The sequence below is a fragment of the Mesoplodon mirus genome, assembly GCF_964341445.2.
Source record: "Mesoplodon mirus genome assembly, chromosome: 2".
NCBI lineage: Eukaryota > Metazoa > Chordata > Mammalia > Artiodactyla > Ziphiidae > Mesoplodon > Mesoplodon mirus.
Genome location: NC_138977.1, coordinates 145,769,164 through 145,786,719, shown reverse-complemented (window position 1 = coordinate 145,786,719; position 17,556 = coordinate 145,769,164). Strand labels below are relative to the sequence as shown.

Genomic DNA, 17,556 nt, shown 5'->3' with positions numbered 1-17,556 from the left:
GCTTAGCCTGAATACTAGACTTTTCCATCTTTAAATCCCATTTTCAACCTTTAATTCACAGTTCAAGTTGAGGCAAGTGAACAGTGGAGGAGGAAGAGATGGGGCAAAATCTGTCAGTGCTTCCGTGGAAATCACAATAAAGGCAGATTCCTAAACCGAGCTGTGGTGGGTAGCAACACTGAGCTAGTAGGAAGGGCAAGCAAGAGACCGTAGACTTTCCATATCCAGTGGAAACGGTGCTGATAACTGCTAACATGCATTGTCTTTCACGGGCGCTGTGCACTGTGCAAGGTTTTTTGCATGGATTAGTGATCAAAATCCTCACCACCACACCATTATTGTTACAACTGTGATGAGGAAACCAAGGCACATAGAGGCAGAGTAACTTATCCAGCCAGAACTCCCTGAGCCAAGGGTATCAAACGTGCCCGACCCTAGAGCCTCTATTCGTCACTGTGCCAGACGCTGTGCTGAGCTCACAATCACACAGCTTAGATCGGTCTGATGGTAACGTCTGTGATTTACCTACTCCTAAGCAACCTAATTCAAGTGAAACAAGTAGAAATAACCAAAAAGATCAATCCAATCTAGGCTAATACCAGTGACTCAAATCTTTTCTTAACTTCAAAGTGGCTGTTCAATTTTTGCATTTCTTTAAAAAAAAAAAAATCTGACTTGCTTGGCAGTTCACAACAATGTACTTCTCCAGATTTTCTCCTCTATACTCGGGACTGAGAATTCTACTTCCTCATTTTACAAGGGAGGAAAATGCGGTCTAGAGGCCCAGGAACGTCACCAGCATCACAAGGCTAGTGAATTGCTTGAACCAGAGGCAACATCTTGGTTCAGGCTTTCTGCCCTCCCCTCGTGCCTCACCACCATGCTATTTAGGCAAGAGACAGGAGGGGCAGGTCCTGAGTCAGGCCATTTGACTTCGTGCTCCTTGTTCAAACCATGATCCCATGTAAACCCAATTACTCAGACTCACTCATCCAGTGATTCCTACATCAACCTTCACTCTGCATCTGAGAGCTACCACGTCAATGGCAAATGTTATCACAATAGACAAGAGCCAGGGAATGTCAACCTCACAAATGCCCTGTCAGTGAATGAACTTGATGATTTAAAACATTCCAGAAGGGGCCTCCCTGGTGGCGCAGTGGTTGAGAGTCCGCCTGCCGATGCAGGGGATACGGGTTCGTGCCCCGGTCTGGGAGGATCCCATATGCCGCGGAGCGGCTGGGCCCGTGAGCCATGGCCGCTGGGCCTGCGCATCCGGAGCCTGTGCTCCACAACGGGAGAGGCCACAACAGTGAGAAGCCCGCATACCGCAAAAAAAAAAAAAAAAAAAAAAAAACATTCCAGAAGGAGTTTTCCCACTAGCAGGGACTACAGGCTCCTTCAAAGGGTAATGAAATGGCCTCACCATCAGCAAGGTCCAGAATCCTCCAGAAGGGTTACTCCTCCACCAACCCCAACCTTGCAGCCTGACAACCTGAGAAAGGAACCTGGGAAATGAAGCCTCTGGGTGATCCTTGGAGAAATTCCAACGTAAACACTGTGTACAGCTTGGCACTGGGTTGTCTTTACTATCACCCTGCCTTTCAAGAGTCCCTCACTGGCATCCGTGTGCCTTCCACACCAAATCCACAGGCTTTACCACTGGCCTAACTTCTCTAAATACTTTGTGTCCTAGCAGTTTTCCAGTAGATCCTTTCGAGGATGTGGGCAGTATCAGGAGGTCAAAGTTTCAATCAACCAACATGCAAGTGTAGAAGGGACTTGTAAGATAATTTTAGTAGATTATACAAATGAGGGCTGGAATCTCGCTCACCTTTGAAGAGGAGGACCTTGGGCATGAGCTCCATTCTGGCCAAACTGATGGGGTCCATGAGGCGGATGGCCCTGAGGCAACATCCCCCCGGGGGCAGCAGCCCCCAAAGGCCCTGCTGGCTTCATCATACCTGCAAGGGAAGGACATGAGTTTAGAAGAGTATGAAAGTGCAAAGAGAGAGGACACAAAGATATTAGGTTAAAAATGCAAAAAATAGGGGCCTCCCTGGTGGCGCAGTGGTTGAGAGTCCGCCTGCCGATGCAGGGGATACGGGTTCGTGCCCCGGTCTGGGAGGATCCCATATGCCGCGGAGCGGCTGGGCCCGTGAGCCACGGCCGCTGGGCCGGCGCGTCCGGAGCCTGTGCTCCGCAACGGGAGAGGCCACAACAGTGAGAGGCCCGCATACCGCAAAAAGAAAAAAAAAAAAAAATGCAAAAAATAGGAGGGGGAGGAGGAAAAACAGGTTAGAACAAGTTCTCCTTCACACTTGCTTTAACCATTACAGACTTACCAATGCCAGGCTGTGGCATCATTATTTGACCATCACAATGATAGGAGAGCAGAAATTCTTTTAACGCTAAACAGAAACTAAAATAGAAGAAATAAATCTTTGCATTTGGTAGAGAGGCATCTTGATGGAACACACTATCACACAAAGAATGCTAGAATACACAGTGAAAAATGTCCATTGGATATCAGAATACAAATCTGGAAAAAAAACCAGTATGAGGCATCACAAAACATCCTAACTCAATTATGGGGGGAAAAAGACCTCTGAAAATGCCTTTATTTGAGTTACAGCAGGAGGAACACGAATGGAGAATAGCATCTGTTTCTCCAATGAATCCAGAGCACAGCCTTCAGAGTTAATAATTTTTCCAGGATTCTCAAGAGTTGAGGGACTTCTCAAGTCATCACGGTCACTCATACAAAATACGGAATCACACGTGATTAAGAGATGCTCTTGGCAGTGCTGGCGTTTTAATTTATAAGCAGCTCTTCTCCAATAGAGATCTTTAAAGGTTTCTCTTTAAAACCATTCTCAGACATTTTTCTCTCCTTCTAGAGAAATCATGGTACAGGAGAAAAATCATTGAGCTTGCGTTAGAGCAGTTCGACGCCCCATCCGGCCACTTACTAGCAGATAGATGGCTCTGGGCAAGAAGTTTATCTTTGTGGACCTCAGTTTTCCCTCACTGCAAAAGGAGAGGCTTAGACTAGATTACTTGCAACACCTCTCAGTCTTTTAAAAGGAAAAAAAAAAGAGAAAAAGTATATTTCTTCTATTTGCTCTCTCTATTTCCATCCTGCTTGTTTTTGCTCCAGGCCATTCAATTCACTTTTTTAAAATTTTTATTGGAGTATATAGTTGGTTTACAATGTTGTGTTAGTTTCTGCTGTACAGCAGAGTGAATCTGTTACATATATACATATATCCACTCTTTTTTAGATTTTTTTCCCATATAGGTCATTATAGAGTATTGAGTAGAGCTCCCTGTGCTATACAGTAGGTCCTTATTAGTTATCTATTTTATATGTAGTAGCATGTACATGTCAATCCCAATCTCCCAATTTATCCCTCCCTCCCTTACCCCCTGGTAACCATATGTTTGTTTTCTACCATTCAATTTACTTTTGACCCCATTTTCCTCTCTGGCACCATCACCAGTGACCTCCTGGCTGGCTTCTGTGCACTCCTCCATTTGACCTCATGATGGTATTTTATACTCAACATCTCCGTTCTTCTTTTATCTTCTTCTAGAAAGTTTATTCGCTCAGACAGTAAGGGAAGTGACTGGGTGACCTTGCAGTAGCCCCGAAAGAATTTCTTACATTGTCACACTGGGTTTGCCAAAAAGATCGTTCGGTTAATGAATACGTTAATGAATACATTGTTCAATAAAGTTCTTGGTGAAACGAAAAATGTGCCTTTTATTTTTACTTAAAACCGAACGAACTTTTTGGCCAAGACTTTGGAGCGCATGCTCTCAGATGCCTGGGTAATGCAGAATGAAATATACCCAGTAAGGTGGCAGTATTCATGAATAATATTATTGAAACGTTTACAAAGGTTTCTTTTCTTAAAACAGGATTCCTCAAACTTAAGAAAAATTTTATATTACCTTTACAGTCACAGTATATTTAGCCATTTTCCATATACCAAGAACAAAAACAACAAATATTACTCTTATTTTTACATAGAGTTTAAACCCCAAATCCAGCAAAGTTAGAAAAACATGAGACTTGCAGTCACACAGACTGGAGTTTGTGTTCCTCCCCTACCATTAAACACCTGTGACCCTGACAAGATACGTTGTTCTTTCGAAAGCTAAGCTTTTAACACTATACCATGGCAATAATGTCCCCTGTCTCTGTGGATTGTTCTGAGAATTAAATGAGGCAATGGGTATAAAAGCATCCAGAACAATGCCCGATAAATAAAGGTAGTCTCTCAAGAAATCTTAGTTTCTCTCCCTGGCCATATCCCTTGCCTTTTTTTCCAAGGATTTATATTCTAACAAGACATATATACCATAATTATATGCACACTTGTATTTTCATTTTTAAAACATTATTTTGGACAAAAGTAGAAAATCTACAATGCTAGCACTAAAGCAGTAAACAATCACATACACTACAAGAAACTAAAGATATTCTCGTTTCTTAAATAAGTAGGTAAACAGCAATTTCATCAACAACCCTCATATATATGTCTAGAAAAGCAAAAAACTGTTCTCGGAGTTACTCATGTCATGTGTACATGAGATGCACATATTAACTTGTTTCTAAAAACAAAACCGAAACAAAACAAAACAAAAAACAGTTCTTACTCAAGCAGAAATGTCATACACCAATCTTACTAAAATGTTCTTTCTCTTTTATTTTTATTTTTTTAACTTTTTATTTTATATTGGAGTACAGTTGATTAACAATGTTATGTTAGCTTCAGGTGTACAGCAAAGTGATTCAATTATACGTATACATGAATCTATTCTTTTTCAAATTCTTTTCCCATTTAGGTTGTTACATAATATTGAGCAGAGTTCCCCGTGCTATACAGTAGGTCCTTGTTGGTTATCTATTTTAAATATAGTAGTGTGTACATGTCAATCCCTTTATTTTTGGAAATTAACTGTATAGCAATGATTCAAACTCATTCTTGTTCAACATACATTCAATGTGCCTCTGAGGCACGAAGAGCTCTTAGGGAAGAGATAACCATGTAGACAATTACAGTGCCTGTGACGAGTGCTGTGATATGCAGAGGGACTACCTAACTCTTCCTAGGGGAATCAAGAAAAGTTCAAAGAGGAAGGACTACTTGAGCAGAATCTTGAAGGACAGGCAGGAGTTGTCTTAGTACAGAGACAGGACAGGGGATTCCAGGCAGAAGGCGAAGCTCAAGTGAAGACCTGAGAGAGCATGGTGTGATCAGGGACTGGCAAAAGGTGCGGTGTGAACAGATGGTGGGGAAAGTGGCTGGAGCAGAGGTTGTCCAGGTTGGTTGGGGTCAGACTGCAAAGTCCTGGATGCCATTTGAACTCTATACTCAGGGCAAAGGGAAGTCAGTATCACTGTTATCTGCAAAGTCATAGTCTTCGCCTGGCCACATCACTGGCATTTTCATAAGTGATCAGAGATAGAGAGAAATCAGGTTCTTTATAGAGCAGTATGAGAATTTTAATAGGAAATCAAAACCATACCAAGAGAAAGATCTAACTATGCTTATGCTCAAAGAAAAATACCTAAAATCATAAACGGGTCTTTAATGCAGTGACAGATTTTATCGACTAGCTTACTCAATACCAATTCCAATTCCTTTCTGGTTTGCCTTTCTGTATGGTCCTGAGCTGGAAAGATGGAATCTGCATTTCCTAGACTCCCTTATAAACTGGGCTGCCATGTGCTCTAAATTCAGCAAAGCCACACACCTTTGGGAGACCCTGGCCCAGAGGGCAGAGATGGTGGCTCCAGGTTAGACAGGCAGTGGGTGCTGACGGAATAGCCCCATGTAGGGTGTGCACTCTATGGACCGCAGAGTCCCAAGCCTGGTTCTCTGACTCTCCAATATTCTCTTAGCTTCCTGATACCCTTTTACAAATCTCTTTCTGCTAGACTGGCTTCTGTTATTGGCAAAAGAACCCCGACCAAAACAACATCACAGAAAAGCATATCTTGGATTTGGCCCTGGATCTGACAAACTAAAACCAAAATTAAAAGCCATTTGTTAAAAAAAAAAAAAAGTTTATCTAAAATAAACAAAGATAAACTCCCTACTATATGCGCAGAACTGTAATGACTATCGTTCCTGAGGCACTGTGCCTGGTGCTGTACCTACATAAGCTCACTATTTATCAGAAGCCTCACCACCCCCAGAGCCCCCAGCCCCAGTTCCAGGACATCAACAGTTCTTGCCCCGCAGCTTCCAGACCAGTGGTCCTCAACCAAGGGCGATGTTGCACCTGAAGGGACAACAAGCAATGTCTAGGGCTTTTGGTTGCCAGGGCTTGGGGCCGGGGGTTGGGGGAGGAGAGGGAGCACTGGTATCTAATAATAATGCGCAGAAGCCACAGACGCTGCTAAAGGCCCTACAATGCACAGCACAGCCTCCCACAACAAAGAACTAGCTGGCCCCAAATGTCAACAGTGCTGAGGACAAGAAACCTTGCTCCAGAAAGCAGTGTGCCCACTCTGATTCCTTCTCCACACTCTTCCTAATGTGGAGTGTAACTGAAAAATATACACGGGATCGTGACCCTTCCCAGCTTACAATGCTTCAGCAGCACCCCACGGCCCTTAGAATAAAGCCTAAATAAAGCCTTAGTGGCCCCACTTTCCACTTCAGGCGCCTCTCACTGCTCACACTCTATACCTCAGCCATGGTAAACCTCTTGCAGGTCCTCAAAAGTGGCACCTCCCCAACCCCAGCAAGCTGCCTCCCTACCTGGCCAACTCTCACTCATCTTTCGGGTCTTTCCTTCCAGGAAGACTCCCTTCACCTGTAAGCCTTGGTTAGGTGCACCCACTGTGGGCTTCCAGCCCACCTCTACCTCCTCAAGATGGTGCTTCCCCCACACTGTCACTGTCAATTTCCTTAATGCATGTCCTGCCAGATAAGTAAGTACTATAAGGACAGAGGTTAGTTTCATTTTATTCATTGTCGTATCTCCACAAGTATTTTGCTCACTCAATAAATCTGTTATATTTGTTATTATATAGCGCTAGCATTACACAATAGGCACAAATGGCAATATGGTATGTAAGAAATTCAAACCAAGACTTAGCACTGGCCACATCTACAGTAAAATAGATATTTCAAGGAACTACAGCTAAGTTGCCTGTGTCTGTCACACACACACAAAAAAAAGGATCACCAAAAGGCTAGAAAAGAAGGCACGTGATGACCAAAGACTAAGAGATCTAAGGTCATTCAGCACAGAGAAATAGAGGCTAGGGTAATTTAGTGACCGCCTTAAATCATTAAACAAAGACACCATAATTTACAGAAAGGTACGTATACAGAGTCAGATAGCCTGGTATCCATCTGAGAATTGAATAAGGAGAAAGAGGTTTAAATTAAAGCATGAAGGATTTAATCCAACAAAGACAGTTTTTTTTTTATTATTGGTAAACACCTGAGTGTTTTGCTGATGAATGCAGCAGCTGGTCATTCACTCACTCATCGAACATACATTGAATGAAGACCTTCTCTGCTCAGGCACATCTATTATACACATAATGGTAAATTGTAGTGAGGCTGCACAGGTGTTAGAGAACACAGGAGAAGAGGATTTACAAATAAGCTTGAGGACGAATAATGGTCAGAAATGCCTGCAAGCACCACACGTGAACTGAGTCTGAAGGAGGAGTGTGAGGTATGCCCTGCTGGGAGGAAGAACATAGAGGCACGGGTTGGCTTTCTGGTGGTCCTGGAAAGGTCTGAAGCAAAAGAAAGTCGGAATTAGATTTGCAGGCTATCTCTCCAGCACAGGGCTGAATGTTTGGAGAAAGGCAGTACTGGAGAGAGGGTTAAGAGACCATGTTAGTAATCCAGGCGAGAGGTGGATGGCTGGAACAAGAATAGTGACAACGGGATAAAAAGGAGGAAGTAGGTAGAAAAGACATTTACGATTACCCCAGAAGAATTTGGATTAGAGAAGGTAAAAGGAAGAGATTTTTTTTAAACAGTGAAACTTTCTAATTTGGGTAGCTGAATGAATGATAGCTGCCGGGTGAGATACAGAATATCAGAAAAAAATAGGTATTATAAAAAAATACTGAATTATTTTGGACATGAGTGTGATATACCTATGTAAACAGGTGGGCAGTTGAAAATACAGATTTGGAGTTTAGGAGAGACATCTGAACTGGAGAAATAGATCTGAGAGACTAGTACTTTATATGGAATGATATGGTTAAGGGAAAAAATCTACAGAGTGAGAGGAAAAGAGAAGTGGAGACAGAAGAAAGGAGGAGAAACAGCACTGCTTAAGGGTCATGTAGAGGGGTGGGAACTCCTTAGAAGATGTCCAGAAACCCACCAAGAAAAATAACAAAAGGATAGTGTCACTGAAACCAAAGGAGAAAAGGGTTTTGTACAACAAGAGCAGTAAACGGTGTCAAATTCAAAAGAGGACAGGACAGCGTCTACTGCATTTGGTAACAGGAGGCCACCAATGACCCCGGTGGGAGAAGGGGAAGGGTGGATGGGGCCCAAGCTATGGAGTAGAGACCACATGGAGCCATGGAGGGGCTGCAAAGCAAGGATGGAGAGTGAGTGAGTGAAGTGAGTACTTGTTTAAGAAGATGGCTGTGAAGACAGGTAGGAAAAGTGAATAATACTGAATGTTGTACTTAGGTGTGTATTGGAGTTTGTTGTTTGTTTTCTTGAGGGACCGGGGCATGAATCTTGGCTACACCACCAGCTCTGTGACCTTGGATAAATCATTATATACCAGACATTCAGTTTTCTTAGCTGCAAAATAGGGCTAATAATGTCCTGAGTAGCCCTGCATGAGGATTAAAGAAGATAATACACGTAAATCTTTTAGGACCAGTTTTTGATACATGGAAAGCATGCAAAAAAGAGAAATTCATAATTGTCATTATATATAAATGCTGAGCGGGAATGAACCACCGGACAGAAAGAAACCAGAGAAAGATGGGTTAAATGCTTCCTACAGGATCCAGACCTAGAAATGTTATGGGGAGGACTGGTCCTGGACAAGAGGAGGATGCCTCATCTGGAGGTTTTTAAAAATTATGGGCAGGGCTTCCCTGGTGGCGCAGTGGTTGAGAGTCCGCCTGCCGATGCAGGGGACGCGGGTTTGTGCCCCGGTCCGTGAAGATCCCACATGCCGTGTAGCGGCTGGGCCCGTGAGCCATGGCCGCTGAGCCTGCGCTTCCGGAGCCTGTGCTCCGCAAAGGGAGAGGCCACAACAGTGAGAGGCCCGCGTACCGCAAAAAAAAAGAAAAAAAAAAAATTATGGGCAGACTAAGTCATCAGAGTGACTTCCCACAGGAAATTCACAGTCTCACAGCATCTTCTACAGCAAACTGTGCATGGCTGCTACCACCAAGCCTCCCTAGAGGCTTTCCTCACCCCTGGCTGACTCTGCACCCCATACATGCTACTCAGCACAGCCTAGATCCTACATACCTGAGTCAGTCCTAGTGAACCCCAAGAGACACTCATTGATTTATACACAGCCCATTTCCACCAAGGATTTGAACTGAATTCCTCAGAATTCCCTCAGAAGTCCCAAGAACTGTCTTACACAAATATTTTTAGGGAATCTGGGATCATCAGAACTGAAACAAGCTGGTATTAGCCTCACTTCTGACGCTGAAACTTGGTCCCTCAGAGCAGCCCCTTGATAACAGGAGGTGACTTCATCGTGTCAACTGCCATCAGAGCAATACCAATCCCACTCCACTATTCCTTTTTCTCCCACCTCTGCTCCAAAGCCAAGATTCCCTGCTGGGTACCATATTTTAAGGCAACCAATATTATTCAATAATGATTTCAAAGCAAGGCCACGTTTTTCTTGTTATTATCATCACTGAGTAATCTTTTGCATACAAATCTAATGATATTTTTCCAATATCAACATATGTATATATTTAATATACATATATTTAGTATATAGTGTGTGTATATATACATATATATATATATATACATAATTTGTGGGGGTTTTTAGTGTTTACAATAACCTCACACCACTGATTAATAGCAAGAGCAAGTCTAACAGTAAAAACAAAACACTCAGCAAGTGTCTTTGTTTTCATCTATATTTAAAAAACAAACTCATTCTGGTCCATGCAATAACCAAACTAATGAGGTAGGCTTTTAACAAATAATCCTATAATCTCAAGCCATTGCATCATCTATAATGACCATTCAACTCTTCCAAAGCTCTTTCAGAACATCTTATGTCTCTGAGGCTGAGATTCAATAATCACATATGGGTCAAAATAATGCACTTTACCTGGTGGAGAACCTGTGTGAGATGGGTCCCCATAGTGCCCATAATGCGGTGGAGAAAGGCCTATTCCAGGCTGGGACTGAGAATAAGGAGGTGTAGCCACATAGCCTTGTTGACTCATTATGAAAATATCATTCCAAGGAACAGTTCTATAAAAGAACCCTGCAACAGATAAAAGAAATTGTTAACAAGAGGGTTTGAGTCACTTAACTTTATTAAAAATATAAACACTGTTAATAAATGTTTATGACGGTTTGAAGAAAGGTACAATTATCAGGTGCATGAGACAGCTTCATATCATACACTATATCATATCACTACCCCCTAAAAAGGCTCTAACCATAGCTCTGCGGAACTCAGCAACTCACTTCTATAGCCCTAGGCAAATTCTCAGGCATGAAATCCTGAATAACAGCTGCCAACCACTTTTTCATTGTAAGACTAAACTGTTTCACAGAGAGTCTCTCATAAACGTATCTACTATTTTGGTGCCTTTGGTTTCCACAGCCCCATTACAGCACAGAGCTTGTCACTGGCAATAATCACCTTGCCATTCAATTGACTGACCAGCAGAACTGCCAGTAGTAGTCTGCAACCAGATGTTTTGACTTGTGTCAGTTTAGTGCTATCCTCATTAGTCATTTTAATCAGGCAGTTAGGATAAAGAGAAATCAAAAGTCCAACAAATCTAGCAGAAGATAAGTTGATAATGGACTGACTTTATGAGTCATATATTGATGAAGCCAGGTGGCAGCCTACAACTGTTTGAGAGTTGTCAGTGGTTTCTCAGTCAAAGGTGACAGACTTTCTTACTGATTTAAATATCATACCTCTAAGAACATATGCACATATATTTAAGAAACTAAGGAAAAAAGTCCAATTGCATATGTGTTTAGGCACACACACAACTCACAAATACAACAGATCTATCTTGATTCTACTCAGAACCCAAACATCAATTTGTTTTAAATTTGTCATTTTCTCCAAGTTTCATAAATAAGAGACATTTCATAGAACTATTCTTAAAAAAAAATTATAATAGAAAAAGCTCTGAATCCTGGCAAGAGAAGTGGGTTTACACTACAAATCTGCCAGTACTTAGCTGTGTGACATGGAATAAGCTGAAGAACCTCTCCGGGCATCAGTTCCCTCTTACAAAATAAAGCTTCTAAAAGCCTCTCCAGATATAAAACAATGCTTCTACGATTTCTCTCCAGTTTCTTCACCCAGCATAGGAATATTCTTCCTTTTGTTATTTTATGATGCTACCTTTTAAGCTAAAAGTTCAGCGCAACCTGCTAAGGTCTGAAATCTATATTCAGGAAACTGCCTTCTTCATTTGGTTTCGTTTTCATATTAAACTCTAAGACTCCAAAATTAAAGCAACGAAGTAAAAATATTATAAGATCACTTTCTTCTCCTTGGAAAGGGAGATCTAAAGAAAGGAGAGATAGGCCTGTTGGTCCACTGTGTTACTGACAATATATTTTCCCTCCTCCCACTTAGCGGAGAGAGACGTGGCAGCCTGAGCTTTGGTCAAGCTCATCCAACCAAGCGCATTTAGGAAGTCAGCAGGAACACACCTACGTAGCAGCCTGTTGCTGAGTGACAGAAAGGAAAGGCAGGGATGTTCACTCCAAAGAGCAGGAAGCAGTTGGGTCCCTCTTAACTGGTCCTGGCAGGAATTTGCTTCCCCACGCAATCCAGTTTGCCACGTCAAACTTCCTCACCCGGAGCCCCAAGTTACAGAAACCTGACTCAGCTTCAAGAGGCAACATGGCAGAAAGCCACTTGCCACGAGCAGACCGAGGCTCAAAATCTGGGGAGCTTCAAGCCCAGGACAACCCCCAGTCCGCTGTCACTCGACCATTCCAGCTAAGATGGAATCTCACCCTGGGCCAAGTTCGGATTTGGACAAATCAGTTTCACTATCAGGCTGTCCCGAAGCTTGAAGATACAGCTGCCAATATTACCATGAGAATTTCCAACATTCCCTTCCTCCAAAGAAGGGGAAATTAAGTTGATACGGAGATAAGAAAACCACTGGCAGCGACACTGGAATACCGTGGCTACTGAGGGCCGTAATCAGGGAGTTAGTTCCAGCATCCCCAGACACAAAGATGGGGGCGGGTAAAAAATGCCCACGCCCACCCACCCCACCCCCATTATTAAACTGCACGAAGGGGCTAAAGGAGCAAAGTAGGAGGTCTCCTCCGCTGCCCTGCCACAGGTGAGCATCCACCCTCTGCCCACCCCCGACCCCCGTCCGGGCACCGCACCCCACTCCAGCTGTGCCTGGGGAGGGTCCCGCCGGAGCGCAGCTAGGCTGGGCGAGGCATTACCTGGTCGGCTCCCGCACGCCGCCGGGCTTCCGAGAGCCTGCGCTCTGCTCCCAGGGCCGGCTGCCCCCGGTGACCCAGCTCCCGCGGAGGCCGCTTCTCCTGCCGTGCCTCCCCTCGGGCCGGTGTCCCCACAGGCTGGTCTCGCTCGCGGAGTTGCAGCTGGGCTGGGAACTGCCACGTCAAACACTCTCCCGGCTGCGCGCCCCCGGCGCCCGGGCTCGGACCAGCGGCCGCGCTCCAGCCGGCGCACGCGCACAAACGCCGGCAGGGCGGGGCCTGCGGCGGCGCCCGCCACCCAGAGCGGCACGCGTATTGGCCGCGCGTCCTCTCTTTTTTTTGTCTTTTTGCCCCTTCCTGTCCGTCTTGTTTGCCTGTTCCTTTCCCTCCAACAGATCAAAGATTTTAATGCTGTTGCTGAATCAGAGCAACATTTTCACCGTGGAGCCCCGTAGGACGGAGGGAGTTTGTATTGAGAGTTCATTCATTCTTTCGTTCAACAGGTTGCAGATTCGGCTGTTCATTCATTACATATTACTTGAGTAACTAGGATATTTCAGGTACTGCACTGCCGATACCGGAAGGTACACGCTTCCCGGATCTCGAAGAGATTACAGTCTAAAGGCGAATCTGGCACGTGTACACGGGCAACTTGATGACGTACTCGTGCGATGCCCTAGAGAGGAAGGAACGCCCAAGGCAGCTGTCAGCGCGGCGCAAAAAGGGAGGAAAGGATGTCCCAACTGAAAAGTATGGGAAGACGTGTCTTCACTGAAGCTAGGATTGCTAGATTTCTGTGTATTCCTTCAACGAATGTCTACATATTCGTTGTCTGTGAAGTAGGATGACTGATCCCACCCCAAAGCGATCCCCATGTAGGGATCGCTACATGTATAAGCACCCAACGTTTAGCTCGCTGTACTGTGAGAAACAGCTGAGAAAGAAAGGCGACCTATGTGGGACCTGAAACTTGACCTCTCTCTCTAGACTTAAAAATCAGGACCATCCAGCTGCTTTCTCACAACCCCCCACTGCTAAATAGAAAGACCTTCAGACAACCCGAGGTTTGGTGTAACTACCACTTTGTTCAAACTTAGAAAGGAAAACCAGACCAGTGTTTTGTTTTCAAAACACACTTTTTTCTGGGGTACAAGAAAGTGAAAGCTACTTGACAGATTCCTTTAGTGATGAAATGCCTAGGTATTAGTAAAAACTTACATGAGTATGATGCTTCTGCTGAAATGCTCCATGAGTTTTGCAGGCATTTTATGTTGTTCCAGGGTAGTGAAGACTAATGGTCCCTTTCCGCATGTTACTTTTGTAAGATGTTAAGGTGTGATGCCCTGCCCACGTCCAGTTCAACACTGGTCAGGTTTGAAAATCTGCAATGAAAACTTGGTTTTAAATTTGTTTCTTATATTCTCAATATGATGAAAATATTTGATGGAGTTTAGGAAGCTTTGCCTTGTTGAAGCAGTACAACTTGTAAGAGCAATTAAAAAAAAAGTTTTCATATCACAGCCATGACACAATGTAGGAGAAAGTAGAGTTGTGTTCTTAGGGTCTTTCTGTTCTAACTTTAAAAGGAAAAGAAAGAAGAGAGTCAACTCTGCAAAGACTATACAGAAAGAAGGAATTTCCTGACAATACTCAGGGTTCTGTCTGATAGGTGGCCTTTGGAAAGTCAGAATTATGATGCTCTAAGCATTTATGTAACTTAAGAGGTTTCTAATTACAAAGCTACAGTTTGAAGCAGCTTTATATTTAAAAAAAAAAACTGAAATGGCCAAGATTTGGACTACATTAAATACATGGAAGCACAGTAAATTAGGCCAAGTTAAGTGGGGCTAGGGGAAAGGGTACATGGTAGGCTGAGTAGCAACCAATAACAGTAACAATAGAGTTCAGGTGTTCTACAAGGTCCAACACCAAGGTGTTTCTGGAATTACTTTTTTACAAATAACAGCTTTATTGAGATATAATTAACAATCACCCATTTAAAGTATACAATCCAATGGTTTTTAGTATGTTCACAGAGTTGTATAGCCATCACCACAATCAATTTTAGAACATTTTCATCCCTCCTCAATAAACTCTATCCATTGGTATAGTAACTCCCCTTTCCCCCCTACCTTCCTCATTCCACAGTCCTAGGCAACCACTGATTTACTTTCTGTCTATAGATTTGCTTATTCTGTACATTTCATATAAATGGAATCATACAATACGTGGTCCTTTGTGATGATCCTTTTACAAGTTCATGTTGTAGTATGTATCAGTATTTCTCTCCTTTTTATTGCCAAATAATATTCTATTATGTGGATATAGCACATTTCATTTATCTACTCATCAGTTGATGGGCATTTAGGTTGCTTCCCCCTTCTGGCTATTATGAATAATGCTGCCATGAACACTTATGTACAAGTTTTTGTTTGGATATATGTTTTCATTTCTCTTGGGAATTTAATTCCCAGATCAAATAAAAAATGTACTAAAAAAAAAAAGACAGTCTGGCTCCAAAGGCTGTGCTCTTAGCAACTATGCAATATTGTCACTCTGTATGAAATTTTATTTTTAAAATAAAATATGCAATGTCAAACCACAAAAAAAAACAAATTAAAATTGAAATCAGTTGAGAATATAACTCACCAAAGCTGATTCAAGAAGAAACAGAAGAGAAGTTAAACACAGAGCTACCATATGACCCAGTACTTTCACTCCTAGGTAGAATTACCTTTTTTTTTTTTTTTTTTTTTTGCGGTACGCGGGCCTCTCACTGTTGTGGCCTCTCCCATTGCGGAGCACAGGCTCCGGACGTGCAGGCTCAGCGGCCATGGCTCACGGGCCTAGCCGCTCTGTGGCATGTGGGATCTTCCTGGACCAGGGCATGAACCTGTGTCCCCTGCATTGGCAGGCGGACTCTCAACCACTGCGCCACCAGGGAAGCCCTAGAATTACTTTTTGAGTATCTCAGTATCTTGCTCTGAGTGTGCTACATCACTTATGGCTTTGGCCACAGAGTGGGCAGTATGACATTGCACTGCCAAACCAGTTGACTCAGGTTTGAATCCTGACACTATCACTCACTACTAGCTATGTGAGTTTTATTTATGTAACAAGTTTTTATTAAGCACCCACTATAAGCTGGATACTATTCTAAGTGCCGTGGATACAAAGTCAGATGTGATACCGCTCTGGCTGTTAAAAGTTCATGGAATAGTATAGGGATGGGCAAACTACAAAACCTGGCCCACCTGCCTGTTTTTGTAAAGCCTGTGAGCTGAGAATGATTTTTACATTTTTAAGTGGTTGAAAAAATCAAAAGAAGAATAACACTTTGTGACACATGAAAATTACATGAAATTCAAATTTCAGTGTCCATAAATAAAGTTTTATTGGAACACAGCCATACTTTTCATGAACATACTCTGTGGTTGCTTTTGCACTGCAATGGCAGGGTTGAGTAGTTGTGACAGAGACCACAAAGCCCACAAAATCTGAAATATATATTACCTGGCCCTTTACAGAAAAAGTTTGCCAACCCCTGGTCTGGTGTGACCTACAATTCTAGTTCAGTGGATTAGCATTCTGTGAGAAGATTCAGGTTGCCACAGGAAAATGTAAGAAGGGACACTTAGCCCAGACTTGAAACGTGAGAGCTATCTCCCGGTAGAGGGAGCATGTTCCCTGTCTAAACCTGTCTCTTCATCTATAAAAGTGGGAGTAATAATAATAGTAACCTCAAAGATTGTTCTGGGTATTAAATGAGATAATGCAGACAAAGCACTTAGTACAGTGTTTGGCATATAATAAGTGCTCAATGATGTTTTGGTGCCATTGTCATAACCTTCATTATTAATAGCATATTTGTGACAATTGAATGTAAGTAGATAAAGTCTAAGGATGAAACCCCAGGGAACCCTACAATGGGTGCAGTTTCTAAGCTTACTAACCTTGGCTCACTTGTACATGTCGGATACATTCTTCTCATTGTGATCATGAACATTAAAGGATATAAAATAAATGAAGTGCTATGGAATAAGGTGAAATAGAGCAGGGTAAGGAGGATTGGGAATGCTGAGTTGGTGGTGGAGAGTATTAAATGGTGTAATTAAGTGATTATAGTATTATATAGGGTAGTTAGGGTAGGGTTCTGAGGGGGCCCTGGAGGCAGTTCACTCAGATCTCCTTTCAAGATAACTTGCTTCAAGGAATGTAAGGGACTGACAGCCTTCAGTTGTTATGCCTTTGGGCTTGCCAGGGTATTCATGCCAAAGCCAATGCCCTCTCAGCAGTTCCAAGCCAATGGCTGAGTATGGTGGAATACTAAAGTCACAGTATTTCTATGCAACATGGGACCCCTCTGTAAGAAACCTTTCCTCTGGGGTTCCCATTGCCCTGGCCAAGACTTCCTCAGACAGCTGCAGTGCAATTTGAGGCTCATCCTACCCAATCCTCCCGCCTCCTCCAGGGCTTTTCACAGGTGTCAGATCTGCATGCCACCTGCCTCCTGTTCCCTCTTTTATATTCTTCACATGTGTTTTCCCCAATAACTCTCTTGTACATCTAATTCCACATTGGTGACTGCTTTTCAGGGGGCCTGAATTGATACAGCATCGCAAGGTGTGATCTGAACAAAGCCTTGAAGGAGGTCATGGGGGCAGCCATGGGGGCCTGGCATTCCATGCAGAAAGGAGAGCCTCCAGAGTCCCCATGTTAAGAAGGAGGGTGCCTGGCATGCTCCAGGAGGAGGAGACCAGCAAGGGAGGAGCTGAGGGAATGAGGAAAAATTGTAGGATAGAAGGGCAAAGTGGGGAAGGAGATGGTATATGATACTTTAGGCCATTTTAAAAGAGTTTGATTTTTATTCTGATTTTTTAAAGGGGTCATTTCA

The 17,556-nt window shown here is 43.2% G+C and overlaps 1 protein-coding gene across 2 annotated transcripts in view; it reads right to left on the bottom strand.

Annotated features, from left to right (window-relative positions):
* The window catches only part of SEC24D (SEC24 homolog D, COPII coat complex component), a 119,214-nt gene extending 106,314 nt beyond the window's left edge, over window positions 1-12,900 (bottom strand). For both annotated transcript variants that reach the window (XM_082600376.1, XM_082600377.1), the window contains exons 1-3: window positions 12,666-12,900; window positions 10,327-10,485; window positions 1,835-1,964 (exon numbers count right to left, since the gene is read on the bottom strand). In XM_082600376.1, the coding sequence (XP_082456502.1) occupies window positions 1,835-1,964; window positions 10,327-10,444 (248 nt within the window). In that variant the 5' untranslated portion in view covers window positions 10,445-10,485; window positions 12,666-12,900. The remainder of the gene's footprint in view (window positions 1-1,834; window positions 1,965-10,326; window positions 10,486-12,665) is intronic.
* Window positions 12,901-17,556: the final 4,656 nt, after the last annotated feature.